Source organism: Crotalus tigris, unplaced genomic scaffold (genome assembly GCF_016545835.1).
Source record: "Crotalus tigris isolate CLP2741 ecotype Arizona unplaced genomic scaffold, ASM1654583v1 scf7180000021358.389521, whole genome shotgun sequence".
Classification (NCBI taxonomy): domain Eukaryota; kingdom Metazoa; phylum Chordata; class Lepidosauria; order Squamata; family Viperidae; genus Crotalus; species Crotalus tigris.
In genome coordinates, this window is record NW_024098469.1 from 329451 (window position 1) to 356892 (window position 27442).

Genomic DNA, 27442 nt, shown 5'->3' on the forward strand with positions numbered 1-27442 from the left:
TCATGGCCATGATTAAGCCCAAAGTAACAGACAAAATGAAAAAAGATCTATTAAAAAATGTGTGATTCGTATTAAATCCTTTAAAAAAAAAGATTTCTGATTGAATTTTCCTAATTCAGAGCTCGCAGCAATCATGAAATAGGGAAAAGAAGGGTTTTGAGAAGTTAATTGTGAGCCGCTACCAGTTAGGAAAAGAAGCGGGACTGCCAGCCATAGAGACTCAAGTGCAGTGGTATTATGAGAGAAAAGCTGAAGTCATGAAAGAATGGCAATAGGCCAGAAGGTGAGTAATCAAAGGCCTGAAGAAGAACTAGAAAAAGCCAGCAACAGCAGGCCACTAGCGCCAGTCATAGAGTTGCAAGATGGCCTAAGGAGCAAGGAGCCCTGGTGGCGCAGTGGTTAGAATGCAGGATTGCAGGCTAACACTGCCCACAACCTGGAGTTCGATCCTGGTAGGGCTCAAGGTTGACTCAGCCTTCCATCCTTCTGAGGTTGGTAAAACGAGGATGACCCAGATGGTTGGGGGCCATAGGCTGGACTCTGTAAACCGCTCAGAGAATGCTATGGGACGGTAGATAAGCCTAATGTTATTGCTAACTACCACAACTCCACAACTAGCAGGCCAAGCAATGGCACTAGTTCAGGATAGCAGACAAAACAAAAGGACAAACTGGGAATGACAATCAAGCCGAAACCACAAGGCTCACCGAGTAGGTCTGTTTAAGAGGAAAAGGCCATAGGTTGTAGAGCAGGGATGGGCAACTTTGGCAACTTTATGACCTGTGGACTTCAGCTCTCAAAATTCCTAGGAGTTGGGAGTCCACAGTTTGGAAAGTTGCCAGAGTCACCCACCCCTGTTGCAGAGTATAAAAAATGCAGAAGAACAGATATATCACAGAGGACATCTATAAAGATGGGCTTACAGGGTAAGTATAATAACAAGAGACAACTTATAAAAAAATAGAATATAACAAATTTGAGTTACAATATATTCATTTAATGCAAAATTAATGAGATCTGAGCATAGGATTGCTCCAACAAAAATAGGAAATAAAACATTAAGACTATAGGAGATAAGATGGAATAGGTTGTCTAACATAGGCTTTCCAATAGCAATGAATTAAGAACACAAGGTATATTTAGATCAATATATCTGAGTGAAAAAACTTTAATTTTGGGAACTGTTTTTGGGCACTGGGTACAAGATTACAGGATACACTGTCTGAATTTCTTACCATCAAATACCATCTCCAACCTGCAGGCTATTCTCTATCCAGTCTGAGCCCAGAGCCAGGAACAACTAAGAATGATCATTGGTGCAAAAGCATATAATATGAACTACGCAGAGATGGCCCCAATCCAGAACTTGTAAAGCCAGACATTCTATATTAGCATTTCTCAACCTTGGCAAATTTAAGATGGTGGACTTCAACACCCAGAATTCCCGAGCCAGCCATGATGTGGAATTCTGGGAGTTAAAACATCTGCTCATCTTAAAGTTGCCAAGGTTGAAAAACATTGCTCTACACACTGCAGATTTCCAAAGAAAAACACCGTACTAAACATTTTCCAGAAAACAACACAGGTCAAGCTGTCACACAAAAGAGAAGTGGTGACGGTACTTTGACTCTCAAAGGCCATGAAAGCCAACACAGATAAAATCATGTAGGCATTACAAAGTTAGCCAAGTCCTACAGAACCTGGATTCTGGAAGGAACCCCGTTAACTGGTAGGAATCTTAGTTTAAAAAAAAACTCATGTTGGTTTGTGTATTTATCTGCATGTATTATTTTAAGTGGGTAAGGAAATATTTGGATGGAGTCATCTACATTAATTTTGGTCCTCCACATGGGCCGAGCAGACCACATCTATGAGATTAAAAAGGCAACATACATCTGTCTATCTGTGGGCTTCCTGTGGTTCCGAGCTTGATTATCTGATTGTATATGATTTGTTACCTGACTAAATAACATCATCAATACTCCTTTTCTATACAGCTTGCCCTGCCAATGTGGCTGGGGGTGTGGTTTTCCCCTTGATACTTCCTTGATTAGGATAATATTTTCTGCTGGATTGTTTCTCTGGTATGAATCCCTGCTTATCTAGTTCTTGGCTGTTGAAGCGGATATACTAATCAAAGAATTGCCAAGACTGGTAGGGCAAGTTGCTATACCTAAACAGAAAGCAAACCCCAGACTCAATCTCACTGATGAGGTTACCTAGTTGGGTAAATAAACATCTGCAAAGCAAACAGCCAACCAAGGACCCCACAATTCAACCCTGAGCTATATATAGTCCCTTTTATTGGATATATCTATCTTGATATAATTTGATTAAGGCTTTGAGATTCAGTTGCATTACTACATCTTTCCAAATCCATAAGAGGGAGACACACATATTTTTCAGTATTATTTGTAACTACCATGTTTCTTGGGGTGGGGTTCTTGCCTAAAACTTTGATCATTTTGTTGCACGTAGTGAAAATACCAGGAGCTTGACAAACTGCTGAAGGTAACTTCACAGCATTGCAAAACCAGACTGAAAAAAACCAGCTGAACTTCCTGTATCATAGAGACCTATAAGCTTCATTCCTGGGAGTGACTTTTATTCAGTTTTATTTCATATTGGACCCTTGACTTTAATATATTTAATCTTATACAGAAACATTTTACAAACTTAAATGTGTCAAACTAAGTTTTATTCTAATTCGTAATTACTTGAACTCATTTTTAATTAAAAAAAAAAGTATTGTGGCCCCATATTACATTTGCTTCACATTTTAGAGAAAAAAGAACTATTTTACTAAGCAAAAATATTTTACTAAGACTGCCAAAAAAAAAAAAATCTTACCTTTCCCTAAGACAGTTATTGTGTTCTGATCAACCCTGGTAAATCCTGCCCGTATTCCATCAATGAGACTCCAATGGCTACAAGATAACAAAAGAACAAGTCTACAAATATCCTAATCACAGCAAGTAATTGCAACTACAGCCATGCTTCCTTGCAACTTTTAGAAACAATAACCATTAAAAGAAAAGTCCACTTCAGGACATCTTATTTTTCATTTTTGTTTTTGAAGCAGTAAGAGGCACTGGGGTTTATTAATAAACATTTTTGCAGCTAGATTTTCTATGCATCTGCAAGTATAATTATAGTTCTGTGTTGCAGAGAGCAAAAATACAATGCTTTTGTTAAGTTTACCAAAAAAAAAAGGGGGGGGGTGGCGGTGAGGACTTTTGTACAATTGCCAGGGAAGAAATCATATCCATTGCAAGAGTCAAAATTCAATCAAGGGTCTCTAGAAGCTCCATTTGATTTCTTTCTCTCTCGATTGTGGCACACTTGTTATTTATTATTATCATCCATAATGATAATACTATTTGGTGTGGCTTCCTGTTAATCCTATGTGGCAGAATATTGTAGAGAGCAGCCAGTAATTTGGGGGGAAAAAACAAAACCTTTCGTTTTTTTTTCCTCCAAGCGCCTTGTTTTTTTGCTATTGTAAAGGGGGAAAGCTGCAGAATTTTTCTCTTTGCAGAAATCTTGAGGCTGGGAAGGAAGGAAGACTTCACGCCTCTTGTTTTGCTAGTGCTTCTGCTTCCTGGAAAGACAACAAGTGAAATGTTAGCTGGAGGGGTATTTTTCATAAATAAAATAAAAGACATACCCACAATTTGGTCACATGTATTAGTTTCAATAGCTGCTGGAGCAGGACAAGACCAAGTAAACGGTGTGGACTTTGACAAATTATAAACTTGCAACATCCCAAACGTATTCTTCCTGTTTACAATGCAATCCACATTTTTATTTTGGTCCCAGATCAGCTTAAAAGAGAAGGAAGGAAAATTACATCCGTTTCAGCAATACCGCTGAAGCTTTTAAGACAGTGGTTCTCAACCTGTGGGTCGGGACCCCATTTGGGGTCAAACGACCATTTCACGGGGGTCGCCAAACAACACAGTCCGCCACTTTTTTTCCCCTTTTCCTTAGCTGTGCTACTCCCTTTTATTCTATTGGGTTTTGAAAGCCAATAGAATAGACTCTCTTGAATAGAGTCTAATTCTATTGGCTTTCAAAAGCCAATAGGAATTGTTCAGGCTGTCTCTGCCCTGCTGAGCCCGCCAAAAGTCCCATTCTGCAAACGGTGCTGCACCAGTTGAGTAGTCCTCGACTTACGACCGGTTGAGTAGTCCTCGACTTACGACCGGTTGGGGGTCGCGGCATTAAAAAGGTTCAGAACCACTGTTTTAAGAGGAAAAGAAAGATAATAAAAAGCTAGGATGCTTAACGCAATATTATATATTGGAACAGTAAGCTATTTCTCTATTAAAAATGCTTAATATTCATCCTACGACTAAAGGGGCAGTCTCCGAATAGATGAAGATAAAATAAACAAGGAAGCTCATCAGCCTTAAAAATAAAGTTTACCCATGCTTAGCATACCTGAGTATCTTTTTGAAAATTTTAACTGCTGCCAGAGAAAATCTAGCACTGTTTCATGTGATAAATAGTTCCTTATCTGAGAGGAGAAATCAAGAAAAAAGTTCTCATCTTGTCTTCTACCAGGTGTCAGTACAGGAAGAATGAATGTTTCTCGACTACACAGGTAATAGAGGCAATGCCAAATCACATGCATGTTGCTCTCATTAAGGTTTGTGCTACATGGATACTGAATACTAGCACAAATGCTACCTCTGGCAGGGCTTTTCAACCAGTGGTATGGGTACCACCTGTGGTACACTGGCACCTGGCAGGTGGTACACGACCATCCCAGAAAAGTGGTAGCGGGGGAGGGGAATGAGCTGAACCGGTGGCAGCACTGCACAAGCCTGAGCGAGAGACAGCTGGAGCTGCAGGGCTGTCAGGGCTCAGTGGAAGCGCCAGGGTCAGTGCAGCTTTCCAGCTGATCGGCACTTCTTCGGGGCTGTCAGGGCTCAGTGGAAACACCAGGATCAGCGCCAGGCTCCAGCTGGAGCTCGGCGCTGATCCTGGCGCTTCTGCTGACAAAGCACCGATCAGCTGGAATGTTGCAGCATACCCAGGGTCTTGTGATTTACATTCAGATGCTTGGCAACTGATTCATATTTATGACGGTCACAGTGTCCCAGGGTCATGTGAAGTGACCAAAACCTGCTGCAGCCACCCAGCAGACGGGGGGAATAAAAACCAAACACCCCCCCAACCCACCCCCGCTATCAATCCCCAATAGAAATGCTCACAACAATAAAAACCTTGGATAGAAGGAAGAATGCTGCTGGGCGGGCAGGCAGGTGTCTTGTTCGGCTGTGGCTTGAGGGGCACTTTTTTCCGTGCCACTGTAAATTTGAACAGTCACTAAGCAAACTGTTGTAAGTCGAGGACTACCTGTACTTTATCACTCTTTTCCTTTTTTTTTTTTTTTTTTTTTTTTGGGTCATCAAGTTTTTGACCCCTTGCTAGGCGACTGGTGGTACTTGGATGCTGCCATATCCTAAAAGTGGTACAATGGGTGAAAAGGTTGAAAAACCCTGACCTATGGACCCAATTTTGAGTATTTCACCCTTGGCTGAAGAAAGGGACAAGAGAAGAAATAAACTCAAAATGTAACACTTGCATTTAGACTTTCAAAGCACAGGAAACTGTAGCAATACTTACCTTTGAACCAGGTGGGGCAGTCAAGCCTAAAAAAGCATAGACGGCATTATTCTCTCTAGCTTCAAAGAAAGCATCATAATCCTTTGGGATGGGGCGGGGGGGGGGGGGAAGAAAAGAAAAATTAGTACAGTCAAATCAAATCAATTTATTATTACAGCTGAAGGCCAACACATAAATTAAACATTCAAATAAAACAAAACTAAACAGAACCAACACAAGAAGACGTAGCAATATATTACCATTAATGATGTAATCAATGGATGACCAAGGGCTACCTAGCTCTACAGACAGTGTAAAAAAAGCTAGCTAGCTTCAGAAAAACCTAGTACAGTCTATATTACAGCCTTGGACCACACGTTTCCTGAATAGTTTTTATCCTAGAGCTATAATTGCACTTAATAATGAACTAAAGGGCCGCCATCAGTGAACTGTTGCACAGTATTACTTGGTCTGTTGGGTGGATGTTTGGGCAGTTTTAGGGGTGGGGAATTGTGGTGGGTGGGAGTGTGTTTGGGGATTATGTGTGTGGAACCTGGTCTTTGGGTGTCACGTAAATTTCGTTGTATGTGTATACTGTGTATACACATACAATGACAATAAAGTTTATTATTATTATTATTATTATTATTATTATTATTATTATTATTATTATTATTATTATTATGGAACCAATTTGAAATAGCTGATTTTTTGGGAAAAGGAACTCATAGAGAATGTTTCGTGAAGATCTATCTATGCCTGTTTATAAATATTATTATATTTCCCATTTTTCATGGTACTCAAGGAAGCAGAGAAACCTATCCAAAACTCAGCTAAGCTTTGACCAGAATCTAGATAGTTGGCTTTTTCAAGAGATGTCCTAGAACTTCATCTTAATACTTTTCTTTAAATAAATTCTTTGCTGTCCGTTATAGCTGACTTTCCACAAACAGGTTTTTGGGATATTAGTAAGAAACAAGGTGGTTGTGATAGGGGATTCATCCCTTGGGAGATTCAGTTACATATATTACTGGCTTCAAAAATCAACACAAAATCCAGCTGGTTTGGCAAGAAATCTGATCATTGTATTAACACTGGAAAAATAAATAGGCTGAGTATTTCTGAGTTAGGAAATGCAGCCAATTTCAAATATATTTGACTGCTGTTCCCTAGATGGCAAAATCTTTATATTACAAAACCTTCCAACTTTTAAACTAGTTCTAATTGTTGCATCACATAAGTAGAACTATGACTAGGACAGGAATCTTTAGAAAAAGAAAGCACCACCTTTTTGCAGATGTAAAAATGAAAATGTCGGTAGACCCCCATTAATCCAGAAATATCCAGAAATGTCCTTGGTTCTGAACAAAAGCGTTTGTGTCTGTATTTCTACTATCAAAAATATTTTGAACGTTCTGGAGTTGAAGTCCACACATCTTCAAATTGGCAAAGTTGAAAAATACTGGCTTAGCTTACAGCTCAGGGATTTCTAAGGATAGCCTGGAAGAAAAAATCTGTCCAGTGTTTTAAGTTCAAATGAAGTAGACCAGGCATTTCTCATCTGTTGTGACCTTCCACCTCACTCCACCTCAAAAGTTGCATGCAAAGGATGTGTCCAACTGGGGCAGGGACTCTCGATTTGAGGCTTATACAATAAAGCTTCCTAGCAGATTTTCAACACAAATGAAAAAAAAAAAAACAGAGGCCGTTGCTTACCCCAAGGTACTGGTTGTCCTTAAAAATTCTAGGGGGCAATGGATTCCCGGTGGCTGGACGACAGTCTTCTGGAACGTTCTCCCTCATCCATTTGCGATTCTCTTCGTTGGCCGCAATGTCTTTCTCTTCATACTCAATCTTATTGACTTCCAAGAAGCCGATCACATCTTGCTGCTGCTTTTTAATCTAGGACAAAGATATGTGAACCAATGAATCTTTAGTTCCTTCCCTCTGTGAATGTGGAGAAGAACAAACTATCTCGCATATGCTACCGTGCATACAACGTCCTTCAACATGTACAGAGGCAGAAATCATGCTGGTGAGAGAAAATGCTGTTGATGTGGACTGATACTGGGTGAAGGTCATTTAGTTTTAAATCCTATTTATTCTTCATGCTTTTTACATGAACTATATTTCTATGTCTATTTTACTTGCTCAGGGTTGAATGTTATACATCTACAATTTGAAGGTGCTTCTGACACAAGTAAAGTTGCCTCTCGTTCTCTCTAGTGTTCAACCTTCAAAATCTCATCTTATTTTTTTTTTAAAAGAGAATTCAAAACAAAAACTTTTTTCCCCCATGGGAAGGATTCTTATAATTAATTCCAAAATCTTACTTAAAATCCATCTGGATCCTTTGTCTGTTTGCAACTTTCCAAAATCAAACTAATAACCATTTTGCTGTTTATTTCAAAAGAAAAAAAAATCCTTGAATTCTTTAAACCTGTATTTGAACCTTATTTTGCTGAGAATTGAAAGGAACTCAACCTGTATCATAGGGAGAGCAATAGAAGGAACCTGGACATATATATGTCCCACCTTTCCTCCACAATCACAAGGCAGTATGGAAACACAGCCACTGTGTTTCCATTTTTCCCACAACTACAACAACTTGTGAGTTTTGAATCTCAGGGTTAACCAAAGCGTGAAAATCCCCAGTTTTGGTCCAATACCTTTCCCATTCTATCACATTGTTTACCTGATAATTAAAGAATCACACATATTTGCTTGGGTTTTCTATTATTTTCAGAGTTTATGCATCCTTGCCCATTCAGTGTCTAAGCCTGCATGCATCTGTTCATCTGAACGGAACCTATGCTTAACATACACAACTATCCAGTTTCTAGACAGGAAGACTTAACTGTTGCTTTTCCATTAACAATTTCCTCCTTGGAATAAAAACATTCAATTACTGTCTCCAACCTTTCCTTCCATTGCTTCAGAGACATGAATGATTATAAGGAATCTGGTTGTTAACAAGGACATTGTGGACCAAGCCACATACCTGATCCCTCCGGATCGGCCTTATCCCCAGGAAACCAGAATAAAAAGTGGCTGGCTAGAAGCTAATGAGAAAATCAGAACTGAAGAGGTGACATTACTTCTAATTCAAGCCAGATGCAGGACTTCTCAAGCAGCTTTTCCATATATGGGCAAGCAAAAACATTCTAGTCCTCCAGCAAACAGATATAAGAGCAACAGACAGGCAAACTAACTCCAAATATGGTTGCTGAGCTGTCTGGTATGTAGGAAGACAAATTGAAAGAGGAAATGAGAAGAAGACATGCAAGCCAATTCTTTGGCTTTGCAATGGACAGATGCAATGGACAGATCTTGGATCCATGGGCATTTTAGCAATGTTAGAGTCAATGAGAAAGACATGTAGACGGATGAGAATGTGGACTGACACCACTTAAGCCTAGAAGCACACACAGTCTTATGGTGTAAGAGAACTTGTAGAGTACTTGTGTGTGTATTTATGTCTATGCCAGTGGTGGTGAACCTATGGCACGGGTGCCAGAGGCGGCACTCAGAGCCCTCTCTGTGGGCACCCGCGCCGTCGCCCCAGTCCTAGGCCTTCAGCTGGGTTTTATAAAACCTTTTCACTTTAGGTCTCCACCGTCGTGTCAAAAAAAAAAAAAACGTTCAATCGATCAGTCAATTTCAACTTCTCGCGGGAAAAAAAAATCTTGCAAAGTTGGAATTGATTGATTAAACTTTTTAGTCCCACCCAGTCTGCCGTTACCACCGCAGCCATGCCCACCCAATGGACCACACCCACCCAGCACCCAACGATGCGTAAGGGGGTTGCAGTTTGGGCACTCGGTCTCTAAAAGGTTCGTCATCACTGGTCTATGCCTTTGAGTCATTGTTGACTCTTGGCAATTGTCTGGACAAGTCTCTGCAATTTGCTTAGCAAGATTTGCCATTAGCTCCTTCCTAGGTTGAGAGACAAACTGCTCCAAGGTTACTGCCCTTAGGTTTTGTACCTAAGGCAGGACTAGAACTCACAGTCTCCTCCTTTTGAACTAGGGGTCTTCAAACTTGGTTCTGACTGTCTTATTCCTGGCAGAACTGGAAGAGGTGAGATTGAGCAAGGATGCTCCAATTCATTCCAGCTAAAATGCTCTTGCCTAGCTACAGATCTCAGGGCTTTCTCCAAATGGTGTTGATATACCTGAACATATGCCAACCCTTGTTTTCAAGACAGGGGATCGGTTTTTGAAATTCAGGAATTACACCTAGTTCCTGACGGTCTCGTTCAAATGTCTTTGGTTGGAGCCTGCAGCATCCGTCCATTCAAATTGCTTGGGCTTCTGCTGATTGAGCTCAAAACAGGCCTTCATTTCAAAGGGGGGGGGAGAGAGAGAGAAAAGGGTGACAACAGGGAACAATGGACTGCTGCCAGGAGAAATTAATTTATCTGCAGGGAACTGAGCCAGCTTGCATGTTTTGCCTTTGTTTGACATTTAAAAGAACACTAGGAATGTGCTTACTGCTCCAGTTTGAAAGTGCACCCAGCAAAGAGTGCAGCTGAGAACTTTGGTGCTTCAGAGGAGAAGACAAGAGGGGAGATTAGGATGGCATAAAGCAGTGGTTCTCAACCTTTTTAATGCCGTGACCCCCAACCGGTCGTAAGTCGAGGACTACTCCACCGGTCGTAAGTCAAGGACTACTCAACTGGTGCAGCACCGTTTGCAGAATGGGACTTTTGGCGGGCTCAGCAGGGCAGAGACAGCCTGGACAATTCCTATTGGCTTTTGAAAGCCAATAGAATTAGACTCTATTCAAAAGCCAATAGAATAAAAGGGAGTAGCACAGCTAAGGAAAAGGGGGAAAAAATGGTGGACTGCGTTGTTTGGCGACCCCCGTGAAATGGTCGTTCGACTCCAAATGGGGTCCCGACCCACAGGTTGAGAACCACTGGCATAAAGTCAACCAGTATAGGCTGCAAAATAAGCCGAGAGCCTCATTCTTCCAAAAAGACATAATCTTAGTCATGTCCTTAGCCACTAGATACTTTACCTGACGGTCACAAATCACAAGGAGCTCTTTGGAATTAAAAGAATCTGCCTGAATCTATCCATGGCAAGGATATTTGGGCATGAACTTCTTCAAAGTTCTTGACTTCCTGGTGTTATGTACACATTACTTGCATCTTGCTGTAAGCAAAGCACACACAAAAAAATCTAAGGAATTTATTTCTGTTAATGGTGTACAAAGGTTTACAGGCCAGGAATGCACGTAGGCTTCAACTCAATGGCGGGGGGGGGGGAAGCTGACTTTAATTAACATTAAATTCATTCCTATTAGACTGCTCACACCAATAGTTTTCCCGGTTGTGTCAAAGATCATATTATGATGGCAATAGTGGATGGAAATCTGGCAGCTATCTCCAAGAATTTAGGGAGCTGAAATCAATGCTAATTGTTGTAGGTCATATGCAATTAGTCCTTGACTTACAACAGGTTCAAAGTTTTAACAGCACAAAAAAGGGATGAATAACCATTTTTCACGCTTAGGACTGTTGCAGCATCCCCATGGTCACATGATTAAAAATCAGGTTCTATTTATTTATGACCGTTGCAGTATCCTGGGATCACGTGATCCCCTTTTGGAACATTCCTATAAGCAAAACCAATGGGGAAGACAGATTCACTTAACAACCGGGTTACTAATTTAACAACGGCAATGGTTCACTTAATAACGATCTCCCTTAGCAACAGTTTGGATTCAATTGTGGTCGTAAGTCAAGAATTTCTTGTATTCATTCCAATTAAGCAAAATGATAGTTTTTATCTACCTTTAGGCCAGAGGTAGGGAACTTGTGGCTCATCAGATGCTATGGTGATTATAATTAACTCACAGCCTACCTCACAGCTTAATTCACGGGTGGGATTTTCAATGCTACCTGAACATCAGCAGGTTTCTTCTTCCTATCCTAGGCTTTTAAAGCAGGGGTTCCCAACCCCCAGTCCATGGACTGGCACTGGGCCACAACATGCCACAAACCGGTCCACGCAAACAAGCCCTATCCACGGGATGCAGGCAGTACACAAAACCACGCCCCTGTCTGGTCCGCGGAAAAACCTCTCTCCACGGAACAGGTCCCTGGTGCCCAAAAGGTTGGGGACCTCTGTTTTAAAGGATTTGATAGTAAAAAGATACATATTTTATAACTTTTGATCATATACAGGCTACTACAAACACAGAAGTCTCCATTGAAGACACAGAATCCTTTTGAATGGTTTGAAATCTGTATGCAAAACAAACCGCACATTTTTTGGGGGGGGGAGAAGTGGCAATCTTGGTAGGATTGAACTGATTTGTGTAACTGACACAAAGGTTTTTTTTTAAATGCCTGCTTATTATACATTACAGATCAACTTACAAGTATGTAAAAAAACAACAATAAACCAGATACATCTAAGCTTAAAAAGAAAGAAACACAAAGTATGTTTATTATAGCTACAATAGCATTTGGCTAAGATTTTGAAAGACTATCTAGGTGTCCATAGTAAAAGCTTTGAAATTGTTGCAGCATTCACTGGACAAACTTTTATTGGCCTCTGTAGACAAATGCTGGTCTGGATAGACTTTTGATCTAATCCAACCAGGTTCTTGATATGCTTCATCTATTCATGAATTAGCTACATTGGTGAAGTAGCCCATAGCCTAAACAAGCTCTTCCTGCTATGAAAAGGAGATCCTTTAAGTGTTTCTAAGATGCCACAAGATTTATGCATTTAATTTTAGGTTTCTTGGAAATTCCAAAGAAATAATATATTCAACAGCCTGTTAACTTTAAAAGTTTCGATCCTCCCTAAAAAAAGAACTTCAATGAACTTTTTTTTTTTTTTTTTTTGGTCTATCAAGGCTCACAGTTCCCAAAACATTGTGAGAAACTGAGACAAAGTATTGATAAATCACGAGCTAATTCTGGTTCTCCTAAAGAAAGTATTTTTGGGTAGCAGGGTTTTTGTTTTTGTTTTTTGCTTTTTGCTTTTTAATTTTAGCAACCAAAGTAGATGCAAAACAAATTTAAAACAAAATAATAAAACAAAACAATCATATTCTTTAAGATTTAAGACCCTTCCCAGAATCAGTTTAAATTGGATAAGCTAGTATGGAATTACATGCTGGAACGTATAGAGAACTTAGCATTGCATAACAGATCATCTGCATGGCAACATAGAGCAAGTCCTTCTTTTAACTGCAAGACAAGAAATAGCAGCTACTGCTTGCTTTATCCAAACCAGCTCAAGTAATGATAGCATCTATGGCCATCCAAACTATAAAAAAGGATTAATCAGGTCCATTGCAGAGGGAGAGGGGACAAAACACCAAGGAGATATTTGTGTGCCACCTTACTCAAAAGATTCTAGGCAGCTCAGTTTCAAAAATCTAGTGTCAAATAATATATGCCAAATAATAGAATCACAACGCCAACAGTTGGCAATGGAAAACCAGTACCAAGAATTCTCTCCAAAGATGAGTGAGCTTTAATCAGCTTCTGAAAGGTTAAGAGAGAGAGCTAATCTAAAACTTGACTACAAATTGATCCAAGGTAACCATTAGACTAGAACTTCAGTATCAATCCAAGGATTGGTGTCTTGCCTAAAATAAGGCCACGATAGCATTCTGTCTTTGCTTGATTAGGAAGACATGCTCTGGATTTTCTTCCCCGCTTCTACAACTTCTTCAGAACAAAGAAAATAGAAATACATTTGCAGGATCCAATCTGGGTCGGTCACTGGGACCAAAGGTTTAGTCTTCCAAGCTTTCAGACTCATGCTGGAGCCCATCCTCCTGGAACGTCCATCTTCCAGAATGTGGTGACCAACCCAGGTTGGATCCTGCAACATTATCCCGGGACACATATATTTGCATCCGTTTGTGAGACATCTATTTTCTGGATTTTACTGAGTTGGCTCAATTCAGAAATCACAATAAACTTGTTCATCAAGTTTTGACTATTGCTCGATCTAATCGCAGATTGCACACATTGCACTAAAACCATAATAGGCTTTGCTTATTTTGAAATTACCGTTTGGGCAAACTATATTATTTATAGCTTGATCAGCAGTCATGGCGAAAGACCCTGATTTGCTGTTGTGTGATTATAGTTAATATTTGCACTGACAAGCTTTAGCTCCAGCTGTTACTCTTCTTTCAAAGATCGGGCTCTCTGTGGGAATATAACTTATGAAATAATCCAAATAAGTAAGGAGGCACTATGATGTCATCATATGCTAAAGATTTATCAGATAAATCTGATTTGGATAGTTTCCCACAACACACTAAGCCAGTCAAATGATAATTGTTATCCCAAAGTGGAAGGAATCCAGATTTTGTTGGAAAATTCTTCTGGGTAATTTCCAATCGAGTTTGCTCTCAACACACTCCCACTCAATTTCTGATACCCAGTTCTGAGTAAGCAAACAGCTAGCAAAAGGATACTTGTTGTTGTTTTTTTTAAATTAAACTTTGACAAATATTAAAAAAATGCATTTATTAATCAACAAATATCAAAAATCTGTCCTGTTGTGTCCTGTTTTTAATTTGCAAAAACAGGAGAGGTGACAAAAGAAGGGGGAGAGAAATATATGAACAGGTAAGAGATAAAAGGAAGGACTCACTGGAGAAGAGCCTAAGATGGAGGGCAAGAGAAGAACGGGACGACAGAGAATGAGTTGGCTGGATGGAGTCACTGAAGCAGTAGGAGTGAACTTCAATGGACTCCAGAAGATGGTAGAGGACAGGAAGCCCTGGAGGAATGTTGTCCATGGGGTCGCGATGGGTCAAACATGACGTTGCAACAAACAACAAAGAGATAAAAAGTCAAAGGACTTATTCACAACGATCATCCATCCATCCACCTACGGACACATCGTTGATGGCCCATAATCCACAAGATGTCAAGATCCTCATCGAACTTGATGGACGAACATCATATTTGTGGCCAATTAACAGGCTCAGAACTTTTCAGAGCCCCTGGAAATAATATTATGGATAATGTGTACAGAGAGTCCCAAATGGAACAGTTCTGGGTTATTCCAGCTTTAACTTGTTATGGTACACAGTAGTAGCAGAATAGATACTTAGAGTAGGACACCAAATTGTCCTTCCTCTGTTCTGCATCAGGTAACAATTGGGTGGACAGAGATGAGGTGGCGCAGCGGTTAGAGTGTGCAGTACTGCAGGCCACTTTAGCTGACTGTGTTCAGCAGGTCAGCGGTTCAAATCTCACTGGCTCAAGGTTGACTCAGCCTTCCATCCTTCCGGGGTAGGTAAAATGAGGACCCAGATTGTTGGGGGGCAATGTAATATATATATATATATATACACATTGCGTACTGGTGTACACCGCTTAGAAAGTGCTTGCACTTAAAGCAGTATATAAGTCTCATAAATAAATAAATGATGTCCCAGGTCCGAATTTCAAAGCGCAGAGCCAAGAATCTTAAATGCAAAGCAAAAGATCCATTAACCTTTAGGGAATTCCTGTTTCCCCAGTATGCATTAGAAAAATCCCTACATTTCTCCAGGATGCTCTGAACCCAAGCTTTTACTGACCGGAGGACAGGAAAGAAAAAAAAAATTGAGAAAAAGTCAGTGTGTCATTTCAGCCATGAGACCGAAAGATGGCTCTGCTTCTGATAACTTGACAGGACAGTAAGCCAACAGCAGCTGGATTTGCTCAGATGGGCCCCCTCATTTGACACGAGTTTCCAGCTGCAAACACCAGGAAGGCTGACAACTCTGGAGGACTGAGAAGCCAGCAGTATTTCATTCAAGTTTAGGGTGCTCCTTTTCCAGCCCTGTGAATTTTACAGCTTGTAAGAAAGGGTGAATCTGAAGCAGCTGAATTTTGAAAAAACAGAAGGAAATCTAGAAATGTCAAAAATTAGGGAGCATGCTAAAGATCTCCAAAATGGCAGTTTTATCCACTTTAATCAGAGGCCAGGCTAAGGAAAAATCCTTTAGCAGCAATGCAACCGGTTTGTACGGGACATTTATTTGAAGGAAGCATTGTAATCTTTCTCCACGTTTACTCTCACAAAAGGTGTAGGTAACATATTTCCCTGTATACATAGCAGATTGTTGAGGGTGGCCGACAACTTAAAACAATACTCCAACTCTTCTCAGATCTGTTGATCTATGCCTGTGCATGTGTGTGTTTGTATGAGTCACTGTAGCAAAAGAAAATAAAGAAATACTACTGCTCATTTAAAAATCATTACATGGGGTTTTTTTGTATCTTTTTTTTTTTTTTTTTAATCTCCACAATCTTGTGATGCAGATTGCTACCATTGTGGGTTCTGGAAATAATAAATCAGAGCAAAGAGAAAATGTGGTTTTTTTCTTCTTTCCAAAGTCATCCAGAAAAAGTCACAGCTGGGTGAGAAACTAAATCTAGGATTATATCCCAAATGTATTCAGTGCATGCAGAAGCTCCAGCACTCCATGTGCAAATCCGAGAGATTGCCTAACATTCTTCTTTCCAGGCATTCCCAGGGTTAAACTGGGTAGATGTGAATGGAATGGCTGTTTTCCAAGCTAGCCTACGGGATCTCCATCTTCACTGAAAGAGAGTGGGTGGCCATATAAATTCTCTCAATGTATAAATAACGGTGCATCAGCTGCCTTAAACATCACAGAGGTTTAAGGATCCCGATCCCGCAGTAGCCTTTACAATCCACAAACCAGAACAAATTTCCAGTTTTGGAAATGGATTTTAAGTAGCAAAAGGGTATTTTAATATCCTGCAAGATTTAGCAAGTTCATTCTGCTCCTTAACTCCTACCCACCATCCTCCCCAAAACACACACACACACACACACAGGAGGCTGGAAATATTAAGTCCACCCATTTTGGTAAAGTCATAGCAACGCCAGAACAAATATAGTTCCCAATCCAAAGTAGATTGTCCATTTTTGATCCCAGTAGAAAAGTTAGGATGCTCTGTGGTTTTACTCTTTTACATTCCAGATTTACTCTTATGGACTTACTGCTAATCAAAGGTGATTATTTTTGAAAGTGGATGCTATGTTTAATTCTCTTTAGTTACACCATTTATCCAGTCTTCAGCTAGAAACAATCTTGAGCAGCTTATCGATATGTGCAAGGATTTCAGGGGGTTGTACAATTAAATTTGCAAACAAATAACACTGATTTGAGGGACCAAGATAAAAGCTGAACAAATACTGCAAAGCCACATAGATCCTATTTCTAATAACAAAAACCTATAGAGATTCACACAGAATTTGTGTGGTCACAATCTAGACCGAAACCTCTTTAGGGTGACTACCACCCCAATACCATAGTTGGCAACAGAAGACATGCTTTTATTGCTACCAGAGTAAATAGTTTTCAGATTGAAAGCAATTTGTTTTAGAAAGCTGTTCCCTAATATCTAACAAGGGCCGCATTGTCACTTTGCTTTAAAAAAAAAAAAAAAAGAACCAATTTGCCTTTCCTTTCCTAAGGTTAACTAAATGTTTCCACCCAGTAGCTCTTCTGCTGAAATCTAAGAGAATAAACAAGAGCGGAGGAGGAGGAGGAGGAGGAGGAGGAGGAGGAGGAGGAGGAGGAGGAGGAGGGGAGGAGGAGGAGGAGGAGGAGGAGGAGGAGGAGAAGAAGAAGAAGAAAAGGAAGAGGAGGAGGAGGGGAGGAGGAGGAGGAGGAGGGGAGGAGGAGGAGGAGGAGGAGAGCTACTCAAATTAATACAAAGAATTTGTTGTAGAGTGTTTGGTTCATTAGGTAACATCATCAATTCCAAGAAGCTTAGTTAGAACTGAAGAAGCTTCTTGAAGGAGAAGCAAAACATTTTCAAGGAAAACAAACAAGAACCTTTGGGACTACTGATTGAGTAACCACACAGTTTTTGATAAAGTTGCATGGGTTATCAAAAAATGCTTGACCGCTTAACCTACTACAGCACTAGCAAAGCACATGCAGGGACATCTAGCCATCTGTTTAGATCCCCCATGAAGAAGGACCTTTGCAACCACGGTTCCACCAGACTGCTTTGGGCCTCAGCCAGAAACTGACTATTCTGTCCATTTCAGCTTTCTTCTCCAAGATTTTCAGTACTGTGGCTATTTTCAAGTCTGAAATGTTAAGATCTGCAAACCTGTCCATTATAATTTCGACAAGGCACCAAAAGTGACGTGGCCATTGTAGACTTGAATAATTCTGAATAGGTCTCTCTTGAGGATTGCAACTCCAGTTGGCTAAAAATTGAGATCTCCTTGGAACAGAATCGCTACCCACTCTGTAAAATGTGAGTTGGGGAAAAAAAATTGGATGTCAGCCACTAACTTTAGGCTTGCAACCCAGCGAAAAGCAGCGTGGTGATCAAGTCTGAAAAGAATGCCTTATGGCCACAATTTGAGCTCCTTCAGAAAGCAGTGAGCCAGCAGTTATCCAAGAGACCACCCAATTACTGCCTTTCAGTGGGAAACCCAGGATTCTTGGCAGGCTATGAAATCAGCCAAACAATGTTTGACTTTTAAAGCTCTGAAAATGGCTTTTGTATCGTCCAAAATAAACACAGAGGCAACTTCTCCACTGGCTGGAGAGCAGCAGCTTAACGTGGTTATCCATTAACTGCCAAAGGTCCAGCAAGGAAAGTGAGGAGGGGGGGAGAGCCCTAGTTTGCTTACTGAGCTTGCCTAAGACTGTTTGATTCACATTTTCCCTCTGTTATTTTTAAAGGCATTTAAAACATCACATTTGCCAACTACAGTTCAAGGGTTAACAGCCAGAATAATTCAAGATGAATAGGGTTGTTTTTTTTTTTTTTGGCAAGGGTGCTTCCATTCAACCGGTATCCCATTCCAAAAAGAAAAATTAGCATGAAATACAAAAGTCAGTACCTTGGTTGTCCCACTTCATTTAGTTGAATGTTGATTTGCTAGTCCTTATGATCACCAAAGAATATCTGTAGGATAGTCCAGCTAGCTGCCTTCACCTTTCCACCCATTTCCTTTAATTGATGTTCTAGTCGTTTGGTCGAAACACCAACATCTCTTTCCACTTGTCCGCACTATTAAGACGCCACTGATTCTGAGTCTTCCCAACAATTTACAGGTTCATATTTTTAGGGTAGTTCTCAGAAAGGCTGCTGGATGAAGCTTGCCAGGAAACCACAGAATTAAAGAATTATGTCTCCCTAAAGACTGATTGTTATGATTTTTCCTTTAGAATTTTCCAGCTTGGTTTGGAACAACAGATGCTGCCAATTATAACTTATTATACACATCTAACCCATCCTTTTTAAAGATGATATCCAAGCAGGGTCTTATAGACTTTTATTTTATCCAGCAAACCCCAGTGCCGTGATTAGATTTCCTGTCTTGTATGATCATTAAAAGAAATGCTCAGGGCAGATTTTAGCATTTAGCCATGCACAACCTCTTTCGCTATAGTGTGCACAAATCCAAACTAAGAGCACTTATACAACAACAACAACAAAAATTAATTGGGAAGTTCCAACACATTATTAGCAAACCAGAGACCTGGAAACTACTTAAACAGTTGGTAACTCCTGGATTAAGCCTTTTTTGTTTTCTTCCTTCTGTTGAATTGTGTCTGATTCTCAGAGACTGTCTGAACAAGTCCCTGACGTTTTTCTTGGCAATGTTTGTTGTTGTTGTTGTTGTTGTTCAAGTGGCTTGCCATTGCCTCTTTCCTAGGGCTTTAGAGAGTGACTGGCCCAAGGTTACTCAACTGGCTTTGTGCTCAAAGCAGGACTAGACCTTAAAGTCTCCCAGTTTCTAACCTGGTGCCTTAACCACTGCCCCACACCACACTGGGTCTCGCCTACTTGAGCTGTACCCTCCCCTTTAAAGGTATTTGTTCAGATTGTTCCAAAACATAAACGCCTTTTAATGGCCAGTAGATGAACGATTGAGTTGAGAACCACAGATACAAGGTCTAAAATAAAGCTAAAAACAATTTTTAAAAGAACCAAGGAAGGAATCCGAACAGCAGGAAGACTGGACTTTCAGGCCTCATTCCTATGAATGAGACCATCCACCCACTTCCAGTCCTCAAAAAATATTGAATATGATTCCCCAATCATCCAACCCTGCCCTCAACGATGAATCACAGCATATACGAACAACGATGCTTGAGTTCATACAGCACACTGAGACCCTATGAAACAGATGGCTTAGAGCAGGGATCTTCAAACCTGGCCCTATTATGACTTGTGGAGTTCAACTCCCAGAAGTCCTCAGCCAGCGTGCCCGGCTGAGGAATTCTGGGAGTTGAAGTCCACAAGTCATAAAAGGGCCAAGTTTGAAGACCCCTGGCTTAGAGGGGGTGAATCCAACCTCTAGTGACTCAGACTCTTCAAGGATCTTCTCCGCTAGGCGATTCCTAGGACTGGCCAAACCAGTCTTGGAAAAATCAGAATGTACAGGCTGTAAGAAATCTGGACTAGCTGGGACCTAGACATTTTGCAGGCCCTTATAGGTAGTCCTTGACTCACAACCATCTAATAACCATTCACAGCGCTGAAGTGACTTTTGATTGGTCCTCACACTTACCACTGCTGTAACCCGACAGTCACGTGATCAAAACTTGGGCCCTGCACAATCAATGTGTATTTACGATGGTTGCAGCCAGGGCCATGTGATCACATTTGCCCCGTTCCCAGTTGGCATATGACAAGCAAGTCAATGGGGGAAACCGGACTCACTTAATGACTGCATGATTCACGCAGAATCATGTCTCCAGAAGCTGCGAATGCTCCAACACTGGAAGTTTTTAAGAAGAGACTGGACAGCCATTTGTCTGAAATGGTCTAGGGCAGGGGTAGGCAACCTTGGCTCTTTTATGACTCGTGGACTTCAACTCCCAGAATTCCTGAGCCAGCCACGCTGAGGGAAAAGGGAGAGGTTTCCAAGCTGAGTTAAGCTGGCTCAGGAATTCTGGGAGTTGAAGAACACGAGTCATAAAAGAGCCAAGTTTGCCTATCCCTGGTATAGGGTTTCCTGCCTGAGCCGGGGGTTGGACTAGAAGATCTCCAAGGTCTCCTCCTCCTCCTCCTCCTCCTCCTCCTCCTCCTCCTCCTCCTCCTCCTCCTCCTCCTCCTCTTCTTCTTCTTCTTCTTCTTCTTCTTCTTCTTCTCCTTCTCCTCCTCCTCCTCCTCCTCCTCCTCCTCCTTCTTCTTCTTCTTCTCCTCTTCCTCCTCCTCCTCCTCCTCCTCCTGCTCCTCTCCTCCTCCTCCTCCTTATCATCATCATCATTATTATTATTATTATTATTATTATTATTATTATACAACTGTGGCCAAAAAAGGTCATAAAATGAGATGTCACTTAACAACTACTTTGCTTAACAATGCAAATTCGGATGCCAATTGTGCTTATTATGTCAAGGACCACCTGTAGGTAGGGCATCTTTTACTCTAAGTCAGTGGGTTTTTTTTTCAAACTTGCCAAGTTTTAAGATGTGTGGACTTCAACTCCCAGAATTCCCCAGCCTCCCCTGCCACATGAATTCAAAGTGCACTTGTTGGGACTCTCTAAATGGCCACCGAAACAGCTATTTTCAACTGGGTTTGTTTATTATGGATGTTGCTCAAAAAAGAGGTGAGGCTCTTTTAAAGTGGTATACACGACAGAAATATACCTGCCTCAGAGGTTTATAGTCCAGTTATGAAGGGGAAAAGGAAAAGGAAAGGGTACCAGTAAGGTGACCAACTTTTTTACAATGAAAAGGAGGACACAAATAAATTGAAGAAAAAAATATCGTAAACAAAAGAAACATTTTATTCATTGCAACAATAATACAGACAACTTGCATGTGCAAAGTTTGCCAGCCGGGTGTTTTGGTGCGCTCAGCAGCAATTCCTATTGGCTTTCGAAAGCCAATAGTGGGAGTAGCACGGCTCATGCAAAAGTTGAAAAAAAAAACCCATCAAAAAAAGGTGCCGCGCCGTTCTGAGCATTCTATGAGGGGAAAAAAAGCCCTGCAGATTAATCTTCAAATGTCGAAAAGGAGGACATGTAGGAGGACACTTTTCGAGGGAGGACAGAACTCACAAAAGGGGGACTGTCCTCCCTAATGGAGGACGGTTGGTCACCTTAGGTACCAGTAAGAAAGGATAAAGCAGCAGCTGCAATTACAATAATAGTTAAAACATTTCAGTTGGGAATACTGACTAAAGGATGAAAGCTAATTATCTCTATTTGCAGAGATGGCTCCCAAAAGCTTGGATGCTTAAGGACGAGAAAAGGCACAGAACGGTCTCCTCCCCTCCCCCTGTTTATCATTTTGTAGAGTGAAATTTCAGGAATAATTTCAACGCCAAGACAAATTGCCTACTACGCGTTGTCTCAGCCTGGCTAAAAACAGTTTTTTTAATGATAGACTTTGCCTAAAATGGGTTACACTTTAAAGCAGTGACTACTGAAGTCTCTCCGCTAAACCTCCACTCCGTGAGAGCACCCACGATGCTTTCACACACACATTCATTGGCTTAGCACCCTGTGTGAATTTAATAAGACTAATTCTGCAAAAGAAATTCTGCACAAAGGCCTTTATGTTAGTGTCCTTGAAACTCTCAGATTTCCTCAGTGCCTTTAAGCTAAGCTGCAGCTCAATAAGAGTTTTCCACATGAACTTTAAGAGTCAAACCCCCCCCCACTTGTAAAAGGTCACCAACGCAAGAGGCAAAGTGGCTAAAATTTCTGCTTATTTAAAGGATCATACACAAGAATGATATATTATGGTATGGAGAAGATGGATAGATTATATTCAGAATAAATATGGAACTCAAAAGTTGCATTTATTTTATGATTAAAATTTTATAACAAATGTTTTATAAGAGATTTGTTTATACTATTATGATGTTAAAGTTTAAGGGGAGTTAAGGGTTAAGTATGAATTTGTTTATTATATAATATTTTTAAAGTTATGTTGATTTTGTTATTAATAACCCTGTATTCTGCTCTGGGAAGTGAGGGGGGTGGGTGGGGGGGTTGGGGTGGGTGGGTAAGTAGGTTAGGTAATAGAATTAAAATAAGATATAGATAGGGTAATTTATGAGAGAGGTATTGCTTGGGCCCCGGTACTGATCCGAAGAGGGATGAAAGTGGAGGAGGAAGGGTAGGGAGGAAGTAGGATGGTAAGAGAAGAGGGGGAGGGGAGAGGGAGGGGAGGGAAGAAAGAGGAGGGAAGTAAGGGAGAGTGTTAGAGAGGGTGGATGCAGTTTGGGGGGAGGTGGGCAAGCAACACCTATGGTTATGTGTATGAATTTATTTTATTTTGTTAAATGCGCATTTTTATATTTATGTAATTGATAAATGGAAAATAAAACTTTTAAATAAAAAAAAAGAGGCAAAGTGGCAGATGATTGACTCCGGAAAGCATTAAGCAGCCCCCAAGATTCATTTTAAGGCTCGTTTCTCAAGTGAGAACTATGATTTACCACTTTAAGTTGGCATTTAAAAAGTTTTGTCCAAGCAATTGCTTTCTTTAAAGCAGTGGTTCTCAACCTGTGGGTCGGGACCCCATTTGGGGTCGAAATGACCATTTCACGGGGGTCGCCAAACAACGCAGTCCGCCATTTTTTTCTCCCTTTTCCTTAGCTGTGCTATTCCCTTTTATTCTATCGGCTTTTGAAAACCAATAGAATAGACTCTCTTGAATAGAGTCTAATTCTATTGGCTTTCAAAAGCCAATAGCAATTGTCCAGGCTGTCGGGTGCTGCACCAGTTGAGTAGTCCTCGACTTACAACCGGTTGAGTAGTCCTCGACTTACGACCGGTTGGGGGGTCATGGCATTAAAAAGGTTGAGAACCACTGCTTTAAAGCATAAGAACAGAGGACTTGGAAAGATTTTCCTCGCTTTGTTTTCTTAAGTGATAGCCCTGCCCAGATCTAGACAAGAAGCACAAACAGGAGTGCTAGCTTGATCTTTATTGCAAGTATAATATTAACAGATTCTTGCAAGAAAACCTGGGAGGGTCTTTTCAGAAATGTTTCCCATGCCTTCTTCCCTGCTTCTGTGGGCTGAGACATCTTTTGCTTGCTGCTTGTCTAGTTTGCAGCTCTCCCTCCTGTCTCCCAAGGTCATCTGCGCATAGCATGACTCTTAGTGATCCAAGAGATAGATCAGGCGAGTCAGATAATTGACAAACCCCTCCCACAATTCGCTAAGTTTGAAGACCAAGCAGAGCTGCTGCCTCAAAATCTCCCCTCAGTACATCTCCCTACTCAATGCAATATTTTGGTCATCCTTCTGCATTGTGGGAAATAGCCCTTGGTTTTTCTCTAGCTTTGCAAGTCCCTCATCAACGCTGAGTCACAAATTTCATTTACTGGATTAAAGCGCACAGTGAAGGCATTTTGGATGAAAACAGAACAGAACCGTAAGAAACCTGTAAACACTCAGGTCTGCAGGACCGAATGCTTGGGAAAACCCGCCAAGTGAAAATAAAATTTGGAGCGAAACAGAAAAGCAACTGGGAACGCACTAACACCTTTGCTGAAATCCAAACAAAGACCCAAGTTTTGTGTTTCAAGCAGCAGGATCTTTGCTTTGAGGGAGTGCTGCTGCGACCTAAAGCCAGGTGCTAAGTGGATTAAAGAGATGCTTATTGTTTGGATAATCTTGGCAACCTTTTTTTTTTTAAAGGTGAATATGCAAACAAGGAAAAATGACAAACTGGGAACTTGATTCCTCCAGGGCGAATTTTATCACCTGAGCCTAGAAGGCACTAAGGAAAAAAAAAAAAAGAATTCTTGCACAGAGAAAGAATCGGTACATTTTTCCAGAGGCAGATGCTCTCCAGACTAGCAAAAAGCTTCACATCAAAGCTTCCTCTAAATTAGAAACAGGGCTGCATACAGCTAGGAAGCCTCAAGCCTGTAAGTAGGAGATGGAAAATGGTTGTGGTCCAGCCTTTGAGCAGGAAAGGGTTCCATCCAATGAAGATATACTGCACTATTATAGCCAGAGGGAGAAACTAAGCCACCAATCTATTCTTATTTACCTAGGAATAAATTGCCCTGACCAGGAAGGTCTTACTAAGAGGAGACCCAGCCAGCCAGCCTGCCTGCTCATGAAAACTAAGAGGCCACAGCCACCTCCTATGCGCCCTCCACAGCCAGACAATCATGCATTCATTTTAAACCGAGAATCTCCCAATTCCAGTGCATGGAATTAACCAGGCACATCTCCTCTGGCCCCAACCCCAGAAACCCTCTGCCAGAAGGGCTCCCACACCAGCTCCTTCCAGGTGTGTGTGTGTGTGTGTATGTGTGTGTGTAAGGAAAGAATTAGGTGAGGGGGGGGGAACTACAGCCCCAAAGCACCAGCCCTGCTAAAAGTTGAGCCCTGCTCCCATTTGGGGGAGAGGGAGGAGGGGCCACTGGAAAAAAAGCGAGGAAAGCAAGGGACCCTTTCCACGGGAGGGGAGCCTTCCCTCTCAGGAGGGGGGGGGAGAACAGGGGGGAGGGGGGGAGAATAGGGGGGAGGGGGGGCGGCTGCGGTTGCAACTTTCCTCCGGGACAAAGGCGAAGAAAGTTGGGAGGCAGTTGGGGCGGTTTACCTTGGTGGAGCCGGAGGAAGAGGCGATGTAGACGTTGATCACCATCCTGCGGACCAGCGCGGGCGCTTCCTCGCCACACAGGCCAAGCGAACGGCGGGGCTGGAGAGGCTGGAGCCGAGCCGGGCGGGTCCAGCGGGCCGAGCGCTCCACCTCCCCGCGGCTGCCGCTGCTCTTAGACCCGAGCTTCGCGCCCTGCCCACTCCCCCCTTCTCTCTCTCTCTGCCCAGCCCGGACGATTCGGGCGGAGCACGTCTTGCAACGCGCCGTGCAAAAGGCGGGGCGGAGGAAGCCCCCCCCCCCCGCCAAAGGGAGCCGAGCTGCAATCCGGAGCAAGCCCGCCAACACGGCGGACGATGGATGGGCTGGGAGGCTTGGCTTCGCCTCCGCCAGCGCTGCAGCCTCCCCCCCCCCCCGGCCCCTTCCGGGCTCCGCCTTTTTGAGATGCGCCAGGTTGCAACTCCCACCTTCCGGAATTAGTAGCATCCCAGTTCACACCAGGCTGGGGAAGGAGCCGGACTTAGTAAGAGTAGTAAAGTTGGAAGGGACCTTGGAGGTCATCGAGTCCAACTCCCTGCTCAGGCAGGAAACCCTACACCATTTCGGACAAATGGCTGTCCGGTCTCTTCTTTAAAAACTTCCAGTGTTGGAGCATTTGCCGCTTCTGGAGGCAGATTGTTCCACTGGTTAATTGTTCTCACTGTCAGGAAGTTTCTCCTTAGTTCTAGGTTGCTTCTCTCCTTGACTAGTTTCCATCCTTTGTTGCTTCTTGTCCTGCCTTCAGGTGCTTTGGAGAATAGCTTAATTCCCTCTTCTTTATGGCAGCCCCTGAGATATTGGAATACTGCTATCATGTCCCCCCTTGTCCTTCTCTTCGTTAAACTAGACATACCCAATTCTGAACAGAACAAAGTTGGAAGGGCGCTTGGAGGTCGTCTAGTCCAGCCCCCTGCTCAAGCAAGGAGAGCTTAGGCCTAGTATTGTTCCGGACAAGGGGCTGTCCAGTCTCTTCTCAAAAGCCTCCAGCCATGGCACACCCGCAGCTTCTGGAGGCAAGTCGTTCCACTGGTTAATTGTTCTCACTCTCAGGAATTGTCTTCTCATTTCCAGCTTGCTTTGGTCCCTGGTCAAGGGCATAAAAAGGTCCCCTTTTGATTTTGCCTTTTTTTTCTTTTCTTTTTTTTAATAAAGCCAAGCTTTTACAAAATGCTCCAAATATACTGCCACCTTGTTTATGGTGGCTTTGCCTAATCAAAGCCCTTCAAATGCACTGGCTGAATTTGAGCTTTAGGTTAAATCAGTGGTTTTTGAACTTTTGGCCTCCTTCTTTTAAAGATGATGGGGAACGTACACACACACACACACACACACACACACACACACACCCCAGCAGCTTTTGTTTGTATGAGGTCTACTTATCAATATTTACCATATTAAATATTAAAATGGAATGATTGAGCTGCCACTTGTGATGACTGTATGGAGGGATTTTAATAATGTATTATTTGCAACAGCCTGGCAAGTAATTTTGATTTTGAGGTGGTCTGTGAGGGTCTTAGGGGATCCCGAGGGTCCTAGGACATTTTAAGAAACTCTGCATTAAACCATAATTCATTTTACCCCTAGTTGACTAAGTTAAAAGTGACTGGGTCAGCATACCAAACTAATGTAGTTTGTTTTGTAGTTTGTTCAGAGTCTGTGTAAAATCAAGTGTGTCTTCTCCAACAAAGTGCACACATAAGATGGCAGTCAGGCATGTATTTCAGCCAGAGTTCATAGAACTTAGCACATCCAAATGAGATGTTTGAATTTGGTTTAAAGTGTTGCACATACAGCAATTGTGGGTTGTACTGTGTTGTATGAACCCAACAAATTGGCTAGTGGTACAAATAATGGTTAATCAAGTTGCTTTGGACAGTGAGATGGGTGGCATATACATTTAATTTTTTAAAAAATCTCAGCATAACCTAGCATCTGCAGAGTTCAGATTTAGATGTAGCTTATCACATTTTCTACAAGGCGATGACTTCTTAGTTGCTTACACCCAAGTGTATCCTTTGCAGGAGACCTACAGGGCAATATTTCTCAACCTTAGTCATTTTAAGATATGTGGACTTCAACTCCCAGAATTCCTCAGCCAGCATGAGTTGAAGTGAACACAACTTAAAAATGGCTAAGGTTGAGAAACACTGCACTAGAGCATCATCTGTTCCCTTTCTAGATCTTCAGCCTTTTGATCAATCAACAATTTGAGGTAACCAAGA

General features: G+C 41.8%; 1 protein-coding gene across 1 annotated transcript; it reads right to left on the minus strand.

Moving 5' to 3' along the window:
• Nucleotides 1-975: 975 nt before the first annotated feature.
• On the minus strand, nucleotides 976-25546 carry SH3BGRL (SH3 domain binding glutamate rich protein like). Its single transcript, XM_039370052.1, has 4 exons — nucleotides 25182-25546; nucleotides 7330-7515; nucleotides 5635-5715; nucleotides 976-3601 (listed from the first exon to the last, which is right to left on the minus strand). Exons 1-4 carry the CDS (start codon nucleotides 25224-25226, stop codon nucleotides 3569-3571), a joined length of 345 nt encoding a protein of 114 aa, XP_039225986.1. The 5' UTR covers nucleotides 25227-25546; the 3' UTR covers nucleotides 976-3568.
• Nucleotides 25547-27442: the final 1896 nt, after the last annotated feature.

Coding starts and splice junctions, on each gene's coding strand:
- SH3BGRL (XM_039370052.1), bottom strand. CDS start 25,226: ATGGTGATCAACGTCTACATCGCCTCTTCCTCCGGCTCCACCAAG. Junction 5,716..7,329: donor AGGACAACCAGTACCTTGGG/GTAAGCAACGGC, acceptor CCCATCCCAAAG/GATTATGATGCTTTCTTTGA. Junction 3,602..5,634: donor CTGCCCCACCTGGTTCAAAG/GTAAGTATTGCT, acceptor TTGTCTTTCCAG/GAAGCAGAAGCACTAGCAAA.